The sequence below is a fragment of the Gavialis gangeticus genome, unplaced genomic scaffold (assembly GCF_001723915.1).
Source record: "Gavialis gangeticus isolate Ggan-Ray unplaced genomic scaffold, GavGan_comp1, whole genome shotgun sequence".
In the NCBI taxonomy this organism is placed as follows: domain Eukaryota; kingdom Metazoa; phylum Chordata; order Crocodylia; family Gavialidae; genus Gavialis; species Gavialis gangeticus.
The window spans coordinates 27,071,572-27,089,697 of NW_017729001.1; the positions used below are offsets into that span (position 1 = coordinate 27,071,572).

General features: G+C 51.4%; 1 protein-coding gene across 1 annotated transcript in view; it reads left to right on the top strand.

The window, feature by feature from the left end:
- The window catches only part of NCOR2 (nuclear receptor corepressor 2), a 437,249-nt gene that overhangs the window by 106,130 nt on the left and 312,993 nt on the right, over positions 1-18,126 (top strand). Inside the window, exon 2 of the mRNA XM_019507112.1 lies at positions 7,024-7,238. Coding sequence (XP_019362657.1) covers positions 7,134-7,238 — 105 coding nt within the window. The 5' untranslated portion in view covers positions 7,024-7,133. The remainder of the gene's footprint in view (positions 1-7,023; positions 7,239-18,126) is intronic.

The following is an 18,126-nucleotide window of genomic DNA, read 5'->3' on the forward strand; positions in this document are numbered from 1 at the left end:
GGATTTAATTAAAAAAAAAAAAAAAAAAAAAAGCAATGGGAAGAAATACTAATAACAAAAGACCTGGCAGCTCATATTTGGCTGCTTGCGGATGTAATCCATGTGCAGGAGGAGACACATGGGAGCTCCCCCTTAGGCTTCGCCAGTAATTTCCCGTTAGTCGCCTTTCTGGATGCTGACTCAGCGCTTTGCTAAGCAATCCTAGAAAAGACTTGCAAGGGCATGATGCATTTACTGCCTCCTTGGGAGGTTTGTTCTCCAGCTCACTACTTTCTGCTAGCTGTGAGCTTGCCAACAGCCAACAAGACGGCGGGGGAACCACTGAACCCAGTGCACTTTCGATTCACCGTTGAGAGAAGAGAATAGAAGTATGCATGAGGGTGCCTTCACAGTTGCGTGGGGCTTCTCATGTCCTGGTTTACCCACCAAGTCGGGTATTATGGTGATGATTCCTGGAGCCAGATCTTAATCTAGAAGTCAAAAGTGGTTTTGCATGAGTTCAGGGAGCAAGATTTGGCTGTTGGCGGCTGTAGCATATTGTGCAGAGTACGCCCTCCTGGCACCCCAGTTTACACCGAAGATGGAAAGATCAAAAAACGCAGCTCGCTCCCTTCTCCCCCTTTCCTTTTTTGTGGCGGCGGGTGCCGAACGGTTTGGTGGCGGAGCTCGGTTTTAATACACGGCCGCCCTTTGGCCCAAGTGCCGTGCCAGGCTCGGTAGATCGTGCTGCCTTGGATCCTTGATCAAGCCGTACCGTATTGATCTGGCCCCTTCCTGTTCACTGGGAGCGAGCACTGATTCCCAGTGTGTTTGCCTCTTACAAGCTACAAATAAAAACACCTTTAGAATAAAACCCACCTACTTATGGCAAAAATAAACCCTTCCTTTACATGCGGCATTGGGCAGCCCCAACCTTCAGCCCTCTGGGTACTGCTATTTAAAATCTCTTCCTATTGAATGTTTATGATGCGTTCTTTCAGGTGTGGATTGATTGCCTCTGACTTTGGTTTTTCCTATGAATACAGCACTAGATTTATGCTTTTTGATTCAGTGGACTTAGTAGCTATGTTACGTACCAATATTTGTACGTAACATCAGTTGCCTTCCAGGAAAATTTCATGCACATATTGAGTAGGCAAATCCATTGTCGTTGCATTAGGAGGCATTTTTGGAAATGGCTCGAAACACATTTCATTGCATCTTAATTCTTTTGCCATGCTCTGGTCCTTAAAAGAAAACATCAGTCATCCCAACCTCTGGTTTTGACCTTGGGCTGTGCGCTGCACTCGTGCCATTACGGGCCGTGGGATGTCTGACTGCCAGCCTTGCTCTCTGCTAGGAAACGCAGCCAGCGTCACGGAGCTGTGGAGTGGGGACTGCAGGTCCTTGTGGGCTGAGTGATCTTGAGATCACTGATCTACAGTCTGACTTCTGGGCAGCAAGTTCTCTTGGCATAGTTCACAGCCACGGGAAAGTGAAACCTGAGGTTGGCAGAGGAAAATAACATGCTTTGTGCACTGTGTGGCTTGCTTGATAAGCTCCCCGTGGGCCAGGAACGGGAGACTGCTCTGGATCTTAGCGTCTCGGTTGTATACCTCTTTTCAACGCGTAATCCAAAAAAAGGGCGGGGAAAAGTTTATTGCAGTAATGCACCCTGGAGCCATCCTATGCGTTACTCCAACCTGTCAGGGGTCACACGACTTTTTCCAATTCTCCGTAGCCAAAAAAACCCCCAGTCCAGCTGTTAGATGGAGACAATACCAAAGAGTTTAGGTTGAGCTGGCACTGTCTTGAATCTTTCCTTGTAAAGCGTCGCATGGTAAGCACCACCTTACAGGTTTTGAACCTTTTTATTTGGTGTCAGTTATTGGGAATGTGCAGTGTTGTGCTCTGCAATGCACATGCATGCTAAATCTACTGAATTAAAAGGTGTATCCATGTAAAACTCTGTGGGGAAGGAGTTAAGATAAAAAGAAAGATGCTGGACTGGGAGAGGGAGCATTAAGAGGCCCTGATGAAGGAGAAGAGAGAGTCTGAGTTATAGCACCATAGGAAGGAAGTGTAATTTAATAAGGTGGAAGAAAAACAGAAGGTTCCTTTTATGCCTTTGTGACACAGGGCTTATAAAGTTTATTTAGAGAGAGGCCAGATGCTGGAAACCAAAATCGCTGCCGTACAACAGGGAATGCCCACCGTATCCACGGATGAAACAAGTGCCACGCATTCGGGGCACACGGCACCCGTTTTATACCAGCCACCTCGTGCTCCTTCCTGACTGCAGCAGGGACATGACTCCAAGTCACCCGCTGTCACTTGAATTGCATTCGCATTTAAAAGAGAGAACTTGATCCAGAGCCTGGTGAAATTGGACGTGAGGGCGATGGCTACCATTTCCAAGGCATACAAGGTACAAAAGGTGCCTGTGCTTGTGGAACGGCCAATACGGTTTTATAGGTTGTAGATATGAGCAGCTATTTAACCAGTAGCGGGGACATAGGCTTGGACACTAATGGGGTAGGAAGAGTCGGAGGGGGGGGTGGTAACCATTAGCTGCACAGCCCCCAGAGGTGAGGGAGGTCTAACAACTATTATTGTGATAGCACCGACTGCCTCCAGCTCCACTACTGCTATCCATGAAGATTGGGACTATCAGTACGGGTGGTCATGATCACTTAATGGAGAGGCCAGAGTGCTAGCACGTGTTAATGAAGAGTAAAAAGGTGAAAATCCTAGAAAACAAGTTAACAGAGCCTAGAGAGAGAGCCTAGGACACCTGCTGTTAGCTATCTAGGTGTCTTCTAACACTCCCCATTATGGATCCAGTCACAGGTGACACATAGCGCATGCCACTCGAAGGAGCGTAGCCTTGTAGTAATTACCCAACCAGTTGTGCATTGCCCGCGTGTAAGACCAAGGCGTTCAAGCTTCAGACAGCCGTGCCAGCTGATCCGTCTGAACCGGTGCAAATGCCCGGATTCAGGAGCCTCTTCAAACCGTTGTTGCCTGATCTGCACGTCGGCAGACACACACCTGTGCTCAATTTTGCTGGTAACTGCCTGTCTGCCTCTGCCTTCTCCTGGTTTGAATCAGAGGCTGTAAATCTATTCATACCGAAAAGCTGTGATGGGTAATGCAGGTCTGAGGATAAAACCGTCTGTGATGGAGAGTCTCTGCTGGGCGAGAGAAATACTTTTCCTGTGAGACGATGTCTGCTCCTGGACAAAATCAGAAGGGCAAGCAGTAACCTAATCATTTGGTTCTGCAGGCTGAGTTGCTAGCTGCCTGCCTGTCACTTTATTTCCATTTATCTTCCGCTGCTGTTGGAAGTGTTCCCCCTTTTTTATTTTAAAAGCTGGGGCCTGGCAAAAAGATGCCATTGTGGTTCGGCAAAGTGCCTGGTCACTGAAGCCTCTCTCTGCTCTCGGCAACGTTTGACGTCCAAAATTTTGACTACCTCCTGCCCCTGGCGGGTTGCTGCTGCTCTGATCTTTGCACAGAGAAGCGACCCATGTGCTCCATTCTGATTCCTATGGAAAAGTAGCTTTAATTGAGCTGGAGCACTGGATGCTGGCGTCGGCAGATACCTATCGAAAGGTCCGCGTGGTCACAGCACTCAGTTGACCTAGTATGGCCCTGTCCTTGGCTTTGTCCAACCTACAGCTCACCTACTGCATGGCTCATTTAAGACTTTCTAAACATGCCTCTAGAGTTTTTATTGCCGGCATGACATTCCTTGCCTTTAGTGAGCATAGCGCTGCTCTTCCACTCGCCGCGTGCCGTTCGATCTTTTTTATGCCCAGCTTTTCAGGAACAGCTTGCAAGGAAAGCATGGTAGTTGTAGACGCCGGTAATGCGAGGCCCGTGTGATGTCCTGCGTTCCTGGCTGGGGAGTGAACCACGAGGGGTGTTTGGGAATGACCTCGAATGCTGCAGTCCCCGGAGCCAGTTGCATTAGCACGATCTGAAAAGCCCCTTGGGGCTATTGCTGGTAGCCTTTGCTGGGGCGCGCAGTCCAGCTGGTGCCAGGTTCTAAAGCCGGTTGCAACTTTTCATCTCGCTGGCAAAAAGTCATCGGGTTGCTTTAATTCAGACAGCTGGGATGGCACCAAACAATCTATGAACCCACCTGTTGAGTCCCCCGGCTTTGCACGAAGCAGTTGGCTTGCTGAAAGCCACTAACGGCTAAGGGTCCCCGCGGTGCCTTTGTGATCGTGTCAACGCTTTGTAGGCTGTGAGCAGAGATGGCTGGACACGGAGCGGATTGGAGGAAGGTACCTCGCGTGTCTCCCGGGGCCTCGGGCATACTGTCGGCTTTAGGGATGGCTGCGTTGCGGTGGTGGGGTGATTTAAAAGCTGCTTGTAGGACAGTACCAGCCCTGCACAAGCGGTGAGGGTAGGAACCATCGGATCAGAAGCACAAGGGGAAGTTAGGTAGTCATAAGGGAACTATATTAAATGAGTGGTACCACTTGAGTGCCTTAAAAAGTCCCCCTTGGTCTGCAGGGGTTTTCCTGTCCCTGCAGGGTGAATTCCATCGAGTAGCGCCGAGTTCCTGTTCGGTGAGCTTGTCGGCCTGTTTGTGGGGCAGAGCTGGGGCCTCCGGGCTCTGGGCACCTCCCTGGGTCAAACCTCCCAGGGGAATGCGTGCATGGGGGTGGAAACCAGCACCCGCCCCCCATCCAACAACTTAATGAGCTGCACTGTGACAAGCGGGCAGGGCAGGGCAGGGGACTCGTGAGTCAGGGCGCTTGGCTCCTCTTTCTGATATCGCTATTGCCTTCTCAGAGTGCAGCGCCCTTCTCCCCAGAGGTGGCTGTGCAGACCGCTGGCTTGCTCCGGGGCTTCTCCAGCACCTGGGAGGAGTTTTGAAGTCCGGCAGGGTTGTCCATTGCAGCGGTCATCTGCAGGAGCGTTCCCCTTACTCCCGTCAGGCGGCCGTTCGTGCACCGCAGCAGGTTCCTCTCGTGTCTCGAGCGTGCATGGGAGGAGGGACCGCAAAGGTTTTTCTCTGCAGCCAGAGCCCATTAGTTATTGTGATTTCATCTGTGCCCGGGGCATCTGGGCAGAATGGTAAGGAAGCCTGGTTCCTCCAGCCTGTGTGCTTGCAGCAGATTAGCAAAGCAGTTGTTAACAGGGGTTGAGCTGTGGTCCCAAGGAAAAAAAAAATGCAGCTTCCTCTTTTTTTCCTCCTCCCCCATGCTCTTTTTTTCGCGCGTGTCAGTGCTGTTTCACTTTGTCACGTTCAGTTGGCCTCCCCGTGCTCTTGACTGTAGCAGTGCCTAAGAAAAGCTTGAAAGAGGCCAAGCTACAGCTAACGGCGCTGTAAGTTTTGTCTTTTCTTCTGTGCCTCTTCCTTTTATCCTGGTGCAGGGGATCCATGCATCTGACAAGCCTTTGCAAGCACCTATGCATGTGTGACTACCCCTAGCTAGAAATTACACACGTGTGTGAGCACGAGCGAGCGAGAGAGAAGATGGTGGTGGGTGGTGGTCAGAGGCAGCATGTGAAGAAATGAGCTGGAGTAACTATATTTGATTGTTTTTTGAACCCAGATGTGCTGCAGGGTTGGGGTTTTTGGTTCTTTTTTTTAACGCATGGGATTTACTTCGGCAGTGGCAGCATCTTCCAAATCCAGGCGGCAGTGGAAACTTATGCTCGATTTATAATGAATCGTTACAAGCGGAGTAATGGTTAATGCCGCTTCAACAGCCGGTCAAAAAGGGCAGCATTCAGACATTAGTTGCTCTGGGTTGAAATCCTGATGGGGCCAAGGTTTAAAATCCTCTCTGAGTAAATGGTTTAAAGTGTCCATAAAAATCAACAACTTGAATAAATCTCTGGTTGGGGTGACAAGGAGCGCGTGGGTACTTTTGGCTGCAAAAGGCCGCAGAACATCCGACACGTTTGTGATGCAGGTGCTTGGCGTGCGGCAGTGTCTTCACTTGGGCTTGGCACCCGGTTTGCCTGTTAGTGCTCGACTATTTTATGGAGCAGCGGGGATGTGTGAAGCACTCGAAGCATCCTTTGGTTTTTAGTCTAGAGCTCCAGTCTTGCACACATGCCTGGGAGAGGTGCTGTGGAGCTGGGGGAACTGTTTTCTTACATAAAGTTCCCCCCCATGGGTGGGCATTTGCAGGATCGGCACTTCAGTCGGATGGACGCAAGCAGTGTGAGAGCGGTCAAAGGAGGACAGGGGAGGAAATGTTTGCAGGGGAGAGGAAGGAGGAGGGGAAAGAGGAGAGAGAGCTGTTGGCAGTAGCAGCTAAAGATGGCATGAAGCTTACTCCGTCTGTAGCACCGAAAGCACTAGGCTTTCAAATGGCTGTAGAGCAGAGGCTGGCCAGCGCACCCGTCTCAAGTGGCCTGTTACAAAATGGTTGCATCTTGCCTGTTCACCGGTGTTGTTTCTAATTAAGTTCGAAGGGACTCAAGGAATCGACTTTTTGTGCCACTTCCCTGGACCTCCCCAGAGCTCTTGGCTTTCCTGGCCCTCATCCTAAATTTTCTTTTCCTTCATTGCATTGCCCCCTGTGAAGGCAGCTGACTGCCTTCTGCGCTCGCTGAAGGCGATAGCAGAGCTCCCTTTCAGTGCCCTTGGAGCAGGGCTGCCCCCCAAGAAGACCTTTCTGCCTCTGAGGGAGGCTTTGTGGCTTTGATCCTGCAAGCAGCACTTTGGTAGAGTCTGCTGGACTCGACAGAGCTGCCTGCAGGTACCTGATCCCAGCCTTAAACAGGCTAATGTTTGAGGCGCTGCAGGTTGCGGCGATTAGAGCCATAGCAATGCCTATCGATAAATCAGCTGGAACAGCATCTGGCTAACCTTTCCTTGGGCTCACATGGGGTAGGAATGTCGTTCCACCTTAAAACCAACCAAGCAGAGCGTGACAAGCAGAAGAAAGTGCATTTGAGAAAAGTTAAGGCGGTCGGGGTTTGGAAACCATCTGCGGCTTGATGTTTTTCGGTTGTCTCGCTGGACTGTGGTTAGCTCAAGTTTTAATCTGCTGCTTTCCTGTTTCCTTGCAGTTGCAGCGTGATGCCTCTGGCTCATACACAATGAAGAGGAGCTTTTGGATTTCCTAGTTCTTCAAGGGGGAAGATTCAGAGGAGACTACCGGCGCATCTGCTGCTTCAACATGTCCGGGTCTACGCAGCCTGTGACCCCGAGCTGGAGGGCCGCGGAGCCGCGCTACCCCACTCACGCCATGTCCTACCCTGTTCAGATTGCTCGGCCACACGCGGTAAGACAGGCTGTTTCCATTTTCACCCTAGCTCCGTCCTGGAGCAGCTTTGCGTGGCCACGTGGTCTGGGGCAGTGATTCAGATTTGTCAGCTTCCGCTGATGCAGGCCGCCGTAGAGAATCAAAGCACACTTCCTTCTCTCATGGGATTTTGTTCTTTCCTCTCATAGTCTCAATTCTTCCCTCCATCTTCTCCATCCCTCCGTGCTCGCTTCCCTCTCTTCCACACCTCCTTCTGCCACCTGTCCCAGCGGCAGCTTGAGGCTCCAGTTGGTTGCTTGTACAAGCTTTGGTGGGTCTCCCTTTTTTCCCAGGGAAAACCAAACTGGTTAAATGCAACAAGAGCTGAGCGTTGGGAGTGGAGGGGAAGTGCGGTTAACCGCGTGCGTGGAGTTGGAGAGCTGTGCCTCCACCCCACTCTGCTTTGGCTTTTTTCGTGCATGCTGAATCAGGTGGCTAGCACCCTTCCCTGGATGCTCCCCAGCAAGCCTGGCCTTTGGTGCCCACATCTGTTGGAGGGCTCGTGTGCTTTCCACAGGGGAGGCAGATGGGCTGCTTTACCCTGCAGTCTGGCAGCCCGACCCCCTCTTTGTAGTGTTTGTCAAGCATGCTGCCTGTTTTAGTTTCAGAGGGGAATTCAAGGGCCCTTTCTCTTTATTTCTGGCTTGTCACTGTTGTCCCTTAGGTGAAAGGTCCTATCTCCCGTTAACCCAAAGAAGCAACTAAAGCAAGAAATGGTAAAAGCATTTAGCCAAAGGTGACTCAGCCCAGAATCAAGCTCTAGAGTAGTGGCTCTCAACCTTTTTAGACTCAAGGCAGCGCCCCTCGGAAAATGCCAGCTCTTAGTTTTCACTTGCTTTTTAATGACAGAAAAATGCTAGAGTGATTTATTTATTTATTTATTTATTTTTTCCTCTTCCCCTGTTGCAAAGAACTAAGAAGGGGCCGCAGCAGGTCCGAATGTTTTTAACTTCTTTGAAATCTCTGAGCTTATCTTATAGTTTCATAGTTGTTCGGGGCTGGAGGGGACCTTACAGATTGTCGCGTCCAGCCCCCCTGCATGTGGGCAGGAAAGACTGCCGGGTTCAAACGATCCCAGCAAGATAGCCGTTGAGATGTTTTTTGAAGATTGCCAGGGAGGATGACTTGTGAATCGTGTTTGCACACCTAGCAGTGCTGACGCTTAGTGGCAGTCCACAGCACCCCTGAAAGGGTCTCGCGGCACCTTGGTTGAGAGTCACTGCTGTAGATGCTTGGACCCGAGATCTCTGCTCAAACCACTGTGCCTTGGCATCAAAGCTCTTGCCGCCCTCCTTTAGCTCCCCAGCAAACTAGAAAGCAGTGCAGGCTGGTTGTATCACATGCAGGAAGACGGGCAGCATTTCTGCAATCAGCCCAGAGTGGCCGGGGTGTGGGGGAGAAGCTGGATTGTGTCCTGAAGAAATAGTTTCCGTGCAAAGCAGTTGCCCTTTTGGATCCGGGTTTGCTGGCAAAGCGGTTCTCCCTTAATCCTGTTATCCACAAGGCAGTGCTTTGCTTGATGTCTGGGAGCCAGCAAGGGTGAAGTTGTCTGAGTGCTGCCTCTCTCTTCTGTGCCAGGTCGCCCACACCCATGCTTGCTCATCCTGGCTGCTTGACTGTTTTTAGACTTAAGCCCTTAACAGGAAAGACTTTCCTTAGTGGACTGGCTTCAGTCGCTGCAAGCTGCTTAAACGAATCTTATTAGGTGCTGGAGCATGGAACATCATCGTAAGGCTGCTCTTCGGAGCCAGCGCCATGGTGTGTTACAGCAAGGTGTGTATGATGAATGTCAGTGCCTCGTCCCACGGATCGCTCCCGAACAGAGACCCCTTTGAACTGCAAAGTCCTTTGTGCCCGTGTTTACAGATCCTGCTCAAAAGCCTGTGTATCCGGGAAACGTCAGCGCGGGCCTGAAATGTCCTTATTAACACACCTGCCCCCCTCCCTGCCAACCCCTGGTTGCACTTCAGTGGAGCTGCCTGGGCAGCCACGTCGGGGTTTGGAAGGCTCTGTGCTAGCCCATGGAGTCGGGTGGGTGAAAGGGCAAGCTTTTGGTTGAATTACCTTGCCTGTACACGTTGCATGGGGCCCCTCGCCTGCCTGCGTTTACTTTGCACAAGGCGGCTTTTCATCCCAGGGAACCAAGAGACCTGTGTTCACCTGGTTCGGTTTTCCTGAGTCTTGCTCCGACAAGTGCGGCGTACGTGCAGTTTCGCAAGCACCCTCTGCCTGTTGGGATCAGGAAGCAAACGGACCTCAACGGGCAAATTCTTTCCGGCTTGCGACACGAGGAAGAAGACGGGCCTGGAGAAGTGGGGAGCGTGAGCCAGCATGTTGGAGAGCCTGATTCCAGCAGCTGTTCCACGCAGGGTTTTGGGAAAAGTGGGGGAGCTCAGGGCTTTTTGGTCTTCCAAGTTCTTGGCGTCACGAGAAGAAAGCAGAAGCGATCTGACCTGCAGTGAGCAGAACCGAACACCAGCGCGGGTGCCTGGGGCCTGCCCTCCTCGCCGGCTGGCAGGAATGCTGCATGCATTTCATCCTGTTCATGTTGTCGGAGTGGTTTTGCTGGCGTTGCTCTTATGTAAATGCTGGGTTTTTTTATTGCCCCATTAAATCTTCCTAAGGTACACAAGCCTTTTAGGTGGTTGGAAGCAGGGTGGGGAAAGGGGGACCTAACTTCAGGCAGCAGAAGTCCAAAAGGGTGGTTTCCTGCTCCATAAAATCAGAGCGATTCTCCCTCCCCACCCCCATGTTATCACACATACGGGGACCCCTGCCCAAGGCCCTGTGCAAGATGCCTGGCCTCCCGTTGAGAGGGTAGAAGGAGCACGGCTGCCTCTGCGGTCTGCTCCTTGTGCTTGGTCTTGCTTGGCCATTTTGCAGATGTCCTCTCTCGGCAGCACTGCCAGCTGTCACTTGGCCATGGCCATGGGGACAGAGCTGAACCCTGGTGGGATGGGTTGGGCGAGGAGATCCGACCGATTTTTGTTCTGAAGTTGATTTGCTGTTTTCATAGGACCCGCGGCATGGGATTTGCTTGCATGTCTCTGCCGGGTCACTCCCGTCATGGGACGCAGTTTGTGCTACTTTGGTAGGAAGCAGCCCAGGAAAGGAGGCGGGAAATTGTTCTGGGGCTTGAAGAAACTTTTCTTCATGAGAATAAACTTGAAAAAATGTATTTGGTTTCATTTGCACCCCCTCTAAGTCGAGGTGGGTGTGATGAAGGGCAGACCAAACTTGGAGAAGGCAGATGGGATGCTTCATTTTACCTTTTTTTTCCCCTTAATGTGAGGATGAGAGCCAGCGAGGAGAAAGGTGATGTATTTCTGAACTAACCACGTGACGTAGTTTTTGCCACGGGGCATAATTAAACTTCTGAAAGGCATTGCAGAAAGTGTTGCCGAAAAAGGTCTAGACTTTTAGACGGCTGACAAGAGTGTCGAGAGCCACGATGCTAAGGAACTTGGAAAAACAAAAAAAAAAGAGTTGGGGGGGCACACCTGCATTTTTTCGAAGGAACGTAAAGGCCTATAACGTCTCCAGCATGTGTACAGCTGTACATATCCTTAATGGAAAGCAGCAAAACCATTTCCAACAGCTGAATTCTACAATGGTGACTGATTTTTTTCTTTCCTTTTTTTTCTTTTGTTTCTAGACTAAACTGAGAGGGAAAGCAATGTTTCTCCATGTTAATCCTTAGCTGGAGCTGCCCAATATTGGGCTGTTTTGTCTGTTCCTGTCTTGCCCAGGCAATGAACAGAGGAATGGCTTATTGAATGTCCTGTGATCTTTAGCTCATGGTGAGCGAGACCATTAGGATGCACCAGAAGGTTAAGCTTAGGACTAAGTTCATGCTCTCTCTAAGGAAACCATATTCTGTTTGATCTGCTTACAGTCTGTATCTGCAGGTTGACTCGGTTCCCTTTTATAGCCTGGATCCATCTTTTCCTTTAAAGCTCCCTTTATGACCTGTGTTCACTGGGGCAAGAAGGGCCTCTCCTAGTACATTATCCAGTTTCCTGCTGTGTCTTCCTTAATGGTCATAATTCTCCCACCTGCGCCCTGATGCGTTGCGACTGTAGGACTGGCACAGGATGGGGGCTCGTGCCTGATGGTGCAAGTCAAGGGGAGTCCAGTAGTTTTGAGACACCAGGTCCCTGGATGCAGCATCTCTTAACTCAAGAGTATCCAGGATGGGGTGCATCAGAAGAAGTGTTATTTTTGACACGTGTGTGTATGTGCACGTGCATGCATGTCTGTGCCCATGCGAATGCAAGAAATCTCACTGCAGAACTGCTGGCTCAGCACATGCTTCCTACATGCTGCTCTGCCAGTGAATCTTGTCCTTTTATCTAGAGGGACCTCTTCTGCTGGGATATCCACATCCCGATGGAAACTGGAGCTAGTTGCATTTAAGCAAGCGCTAAGCTCCAGTGTTTCGAATAGGCAGCTGGATACCATCTCATCTCCTGTGCTGCCCTTCCTGCATGGCGTGTGGGCCCCTAACTATCTCTGCAGAGCTTCCTTGTTATGCTCCATCAAATCTCTCCTTTAAACCTTAGCTTTGCCGCCATGCCTACAAGCAACTGAACGGCGGTTTGGTGCCTGGTGTTTGGATCAGTAGCATCTTGTCTCTCTGTGCTCCTTGATGTGTCTGTTGTCTTACGCTTGGATTATAGGATGTCTGGGATAGCGACTTTCTCTTCCTGTGCTTGTGCAGCATCTGGAGTCCCGGGCTGTGCTGGCACTGCTAGGTATCAGTGTTGTACAAATGGGAAACAATAAAGAGCCTGGTTGGGATCTTGCAGTCCAAAGCAAATTTCCTGTTGACTTTTGTGAATGCAGGATTTTGTCCTTCATTTCCAAGCCTGGCCCTCCAGACAGTCTGTGTCTCCTCCTTGTCCCCAGGTTCATCTTTTGTGCAGCTGGAAATCCACAGCCCCGCCACAGTATTTCCAGCAAATTAGGTCATGAGCTCCTTAATCACATTGTCTCTCTTCAGCCAGTGCCCTCCATATTAAAGGCAGAGATCATCGCATTGCAAAACGATGTCTTGGATGTGGTTCTTGCTGCCAAAGCACAACCCCCTATTAGCAGGCATTCAAAATGGGGGGGTGGGGAAAAGTAATCTCAAATGCTTTAATTTCATCTGTGGATTAATAAAGGCAGCTGTAATGTGCAGTGGTGGTACTGTACAACCAACCCGAATGGAAATGCATGTGTTCCAGCATATGTGTTTCCTCCGTGCTCTTGGCAAGACCGTGAGTACAGTGCACTCTTATTAAGCATTAAGGAGAGACTACGTTTGGATAATCTGCTTTGTAAACTGCCAGTATCATCTTAGAGGGCTTCTGTATTGGATCTCATGAGCTAGATGGAATCAGCCTGGTGAGGACTTGCCCATCCAGGTGGTGCTGTCAGCTGGCATAGCAATGATCTCCCCAGCTGGTTTGAAGATGGTGCCCTTGTATTGGGTTGCATGAATGTGGGGATGCCGGTGGTTCTGCCCAGCATAGCCCCTGCAGCCCTGTCCCAGTGCAGTAATGCAAGGTCCCGACTGTGCCTGGTCATTAAAGATTCGCTGGCATTTTACTCCAAGCTCCCAGCCAAGTTGCATCAAGGGTTTGTCTCGGAGGTGGCAGACGTGCAGCATGCATGCCACAAGTGGCAGGGGCAGCCTCTGGGGGTGGCACACAATGCATAGGGGAAGGAACCGGCAACGCAGCGACAGATAGGGCAGGGAGCAGAAAGCAGAGCAGCAGATTGGGCAGTGAAAGTGGCACTTGGGGAGGGTACAGGGCCACACCTGCCAGAAAAGGCTGGCACTCACTGGTCTGCCTGGACCGCTCCCAGGGATTTTATATTGCAGAATGGCCTTTCCTGAAAGACTTGCAGAGGTGCATAGGGTGTCCATGTGACGGTTTTCTACCCTGTGTCTGGCCACATCATAGAGAGCCACACATCAGCTGCCCCGGGGCTGCAGAAAGCCCTTCACAACAGCTGCAAAAAGCAGAGCAATTCTTAATTCCAGCTGCGTCACGGTGTTGGAGGCTTTTCAAATCCCCTCTGAGGTAGTCTCCTCCAGCTGAGTGCTTTCCATTGTACTGCACCTCACGTTTTATTGGAGTTTAAGGAATGGCTGGGAAATAAAAAACATACCTTGAAACCGAAATGGCAACTTTGATCAATCCGCCAACATGAGCACTCGAATGGTGTCTCTCAAAAAATAGCTTTCAGTCTCTGGTGAAGCATTACCCGAGCCCCAGACGATTCAGCGGTGTTTTATTTCATGTTTGCTCTCTGTAATGTGTCTGGGCTAGCATGAAAGTAAAGGGAAGGGAACGAGAACACCTAATTCCCTGCTTGGGCTTCTGTCTCCTTGCCAGCAGAGGCTTAGCTTGCAGCACTTGCCGTTCACCGTCCATTTGCCCTGCTATGTGGGACTTATCTGAAACGCTGCTGGTTTTGTTTTGGTTTTTTTTTTTTTCCCCTGAGTGGGATCGTGGCTGTTTTCAGTTGCTTCAAAGCCACTAAATCTCCACTTCTTTAAGGGGCCTTGTTGATCTATGGGATGCCTCGCTGAGTTAAAAACCATTGCAACAATTCAGTGAATTCATGCAAAGGGGGAAATGTGCCATCTACGTGGTAATGAGGATCCTCAAATGACCCTGCTAGAGATACGAAGCTGTGCAGTGTTTTTCCTCCTCCTCTTCACGTTTCGCTGCCTTTGGCTCTGTGACAGCCACCATCGATGCTGAGCGGACAGGAGCTGAGCCTTGTGCTGAAGCCAGGAGGCGCAGTGCTTTTTGGCCAGGTCCGGCTTGCATTTCGGATTGCGGTGAAGAAGGTGGTCTCGTGGGCGCTCTTGTTGGGCTGGCTCCAGACAGCAGGTACTTCAAACCACGCGCGTGCACCGTCACGGAGGAAATGGCCTGGTTCACTATATCTCTGAGGGGACATCGCTGGAAAGATTGGCGGCCAGGACTGGCTAAAAGAAGCGCCTCAAAAAGGGAAGGTAGAGATGATTGCTACGGTCTTGGAGGTTTGAAAGCAATCTTGTGACCACAACTGCTTGCTGTAGAAGACGGTTGGGGAGGAGCGTAGCTTTGGGATGGAGCTGTGGGGAGCTGACCGTCTGTGGCACTTGGGTTTCTAAATCACTTGGACACTTCAGCAAAATTTGCCTCTGATCCCTCTGTGCCTCATTTCCCTGGCAGTACTTGGGAAGTAACCTTCCTGTCTCCCCATTTTTTGCTCGGTTTAGGGTGGTAAAGTCTTTGGGGCAGGTGCGGTCCCTTTACTCTTGTGCGCATGATGTTGGGACGGGAAGGATCTCATGCGGGTCTGCTCACGCTGCAGTCATGCAAATGAGAGCCTAATAAAGATAAGTGAGAGGTAGGAGCATAAGATAAAATAGGATCCGAAAATGGGGTGTAATGAAGGTGAGGCGGACATCTCCTTGGAGGGAAGGGGTTTAAAGGAAAAGAGGGAAGGGAAAGAAGTTGCTTAGCAGCCATGGGTCAGAGAGGTGGTTCCTGGTCTGTGCGGCTGTATGACAGGGCCTGCTGGCAAGAGAGGGAGAGGAGGTGGCACTGGCCAAGGCAGAGGTCATGGGGATGATGATATGGGAGGACAGCGGAGGGCTGGAAAATCGGAGCAGAAGATCTGGCCACATTGGACCCAACCAAGTGCATGGAAGAAAGGGGCCCCCAAGCAACCCCTTGGGTGTTGCACTGCAAATACGACTGCGAGCAGCAGGTGCTGATCTTCCGGGGATTGTGTCCGCCGGTTGGCAAACGGGGTGTCGGTTCCTGGAAGAAGGGCCTGGGATGGACGTGGAGGTAGGGGGTGCAGGACGCAGCTCAGCTCCCGATGGAGAAGCCTGGGGCAGGGGCGCCAAAGGAGTGGAGTGAAGCTTTCCCGTTGTGCATCAGCGATCCATCTGGGGCAGGGCCCAGCCGCCCTGCTTTGGCACCGGAGCCTGAGCTGCCCCCGCTGGGCACAGGCTGGTCAGATGACTGTGAAGTCAGGAAAAACGGAGAGCGGCTCCCCCTGGCATTAATTCTTTTCAGTGAATGGCATATTCAGCCCAGCCAGGAAAAAAAACCCGCTGCTGAGAGCCACGCTTGCTGGGGTGGGGGAGAAGTCATTAAGAAGGATGCGGGGCTGTGCAGCTGGTACGTAACGCTGATGGTGCTGGCAGCAGACACGGTCTCAGTGTGGAGATGGCAACAAAAATCAATGCAAGATGAGGCTACGTGTGGTGTGGGCACCTTCCGAAACAAAAGGCCAAGTCAGCAGCCTCCGAGAGATTGATGGCAGGGAGACTGTAGCGGAACAATAAGCCCGTTTGTCTTTGTAAGCACATGTTGCATCCCCATAGACAAGATAAAAATGTATGAATTCAGCTAGGGTTTTATTGCTGACCTTATCTCCAACAGCATATTTGATTATGGAGGAGTTGTTGCAGCTTGTTTTTTGTGGGTTCCCTCCCCCCCAAAATCTGTATCGACCATCTCTCTGGATTTTTAAAAGGATGTGGGCTGAGTTGGACCTGTTTGATCAATAATCTCCTTTTGCTTCTGCCATAATCCATTGCAGGTGTTTTCTCCAGTCCCCCAAAGCAATGAATCATCGCAGAAAAAGGCAGTCGAGTCTGGCTAGGTAGTCGCTCTGCTGCGGGCTTTGCCTTTGTCTCAGCAACAGACTGCCCCTAACTCACAGCAGAAAAACACCCACAGACAGCCATCAGGATCCAGCCCTGATTAATGCGAACCTTACTGGTGATAAAGGCAATCCCCGTCACGTTACAACACGCTGAGTGATTTATTGTTGGAATGAGTCTGAGTTCGCCTGTACTTTTTTGAATTCCCCATTCCCCCTCCACCGCCCTCTCCATTGAAGGGCTGCTGTTTATTCCTTGAACTTGACCTGACTAGTAAATTTTTGGAGAAGGTGTCTCTCTGTGTGATTTCCAGGCATCCAGATGTCTGGCAGCCTGCCACATGCCAGTGTTTTGAAGGAGTAAGGTGCCTGCTGGAGAAATGCCCCAACCACCGTTTCTGTCAGCATTCACCTCTTGGCTATGGTCGGGTAGCGGGGGAAGTTGGAAGCTACCGTCAGTGCGAGGCCTAGGAGCAAGCATGTTTTGAGCCTTGAATTGCAAATATTATTCCGGTGGCTGCGCGAGGAATGCAGATAAGCCCAATGTGCCGACAGAAAGTGCAATCCAAAGAGCTACGCCAACTTCAAGTCACGTTAGCAAAGGAGGGAGAAAAGAATTGAGGAGTCTGTTCCTAGCATCCCCTCCCCAGTACGATGGAGGACGTAACCCCGCAGATGCCCTATACAACATGACATGGTTGTGATCTCGGCGTGTATATGCACCCCGCAGCTAACTTTCTGCTATTGGCAGGTGGTGGGAGAGGGGCAGGTAGGGTGTCAGGTGATGGGCATGGCTGGGGGCAGTTTGGTAGCTTGAGACTGAACCCTGCGTCTGTCCCAGATACTAGCAGTATGTCCACACGGTGCCACCATGAATACTGGCAGCCGGGCTTCTTCTGCAGAGCAAATGTGGAGAAGCAGAAAGAGGCCGGGGCATGACTCTGCAGTGAGCCCGTTCTTTGGGGTTGGCTACTGAACGTGTGCGACCTACTCGGACAGGCCCAGAGCACACAGGTGGTGCGCGCACAGGCTCATCAGAGGAGAAGGCTGTTGGACAATTGGCTGGGGACGCTTGGGATGCAGGAGCCAAGCTCAGGGGCTCTTGCTCTCCGTGGGCTGCGGGCTCATGGCAGCTCTTGAGTTGGTAGGAGGGAAGGCAAAGACAAAAGGGAGGTGGGATTTGTAGGCAAAAGACACTGGGTCAGTGCAAGGCAGGACAGTTGGAGCATCAGTGTGGGGACTTGAGATGCACTGTTAAGGGTGGCCTCCGTGATGTCTGGCAAATCGCATAGTGTCTCCGTGTTTTGGGACCCTGTAAGGGGAGATAATAGGACTGTCTTGGCTCCCCAGGACTTGTGAGGATGCATATAGTCAAGATGGTGAGGCCTGGAGAAGCTTGGGTTGTCCCAGAGAGCCTGGAGCCCAGCATCTTGGCACCTGTCCTGTACTCTGCCCCTTGTCCGTTTGCTCCCTCAGGCAGCCAGTTCATTGCAGTTGCGGCCTCTGTGGGTGCCCAGGCTGGACGTCGAGATGGACATCGACACCGTGGTCCTGCACGTGGGAGACTTGTTGCTCCACTTACCAGACGAGTTGTTTCCTGCCCAGCTCTGTGCGCATCCTGGCAGCATTTATCTGCCTGTAATGGGCAAACTCCTGACTTAGCTGTCCCGGAGGCTTAGACATCTGTCCCCCGCCGGACCCCACCTCCAGCTCTAGGTGCTTCCTTCTGGAGACCAACTCCCATGTTGGCAGGTTGTCCGTGGATTTTTCTCACCCCCTCCAGATCAAGCTTTGGCACGGCTCTGTGCTGCAGGTGGGAGAGGGCACCGGCCTGTACTGCTGGGGGAGCAAAAGTGTAGCCACACCTGGCAGCAGGGCATCCTCTGGGCTTGGAGAAAGCCTGGCCTGATTTCTGGCATTGTTCCCTTTCTCTCCCCGGAGCAGAGGGCAAGCAGCCAGGCTCCTCCAGCTGTGGAGAGGGCAGGGAGAGTGCAGCATGCCAGCAAACACGGGCAATTTAAGACAGAAAGCAGCCCCGGCAGTGAGCGCGCAGCGGCTCGCAGTTCTCAAGTTAGCATGCCGGTTACCCTGAGCGGAGTGGGCTTGTATTTGAGACATTACGGTAGATAGGACTGAAGATAGAAAGCTTTCCAAAATTAAACAGCTTTTTTCTTTCTTTCTGTTCTTGGGGTTCCCCCCCCCC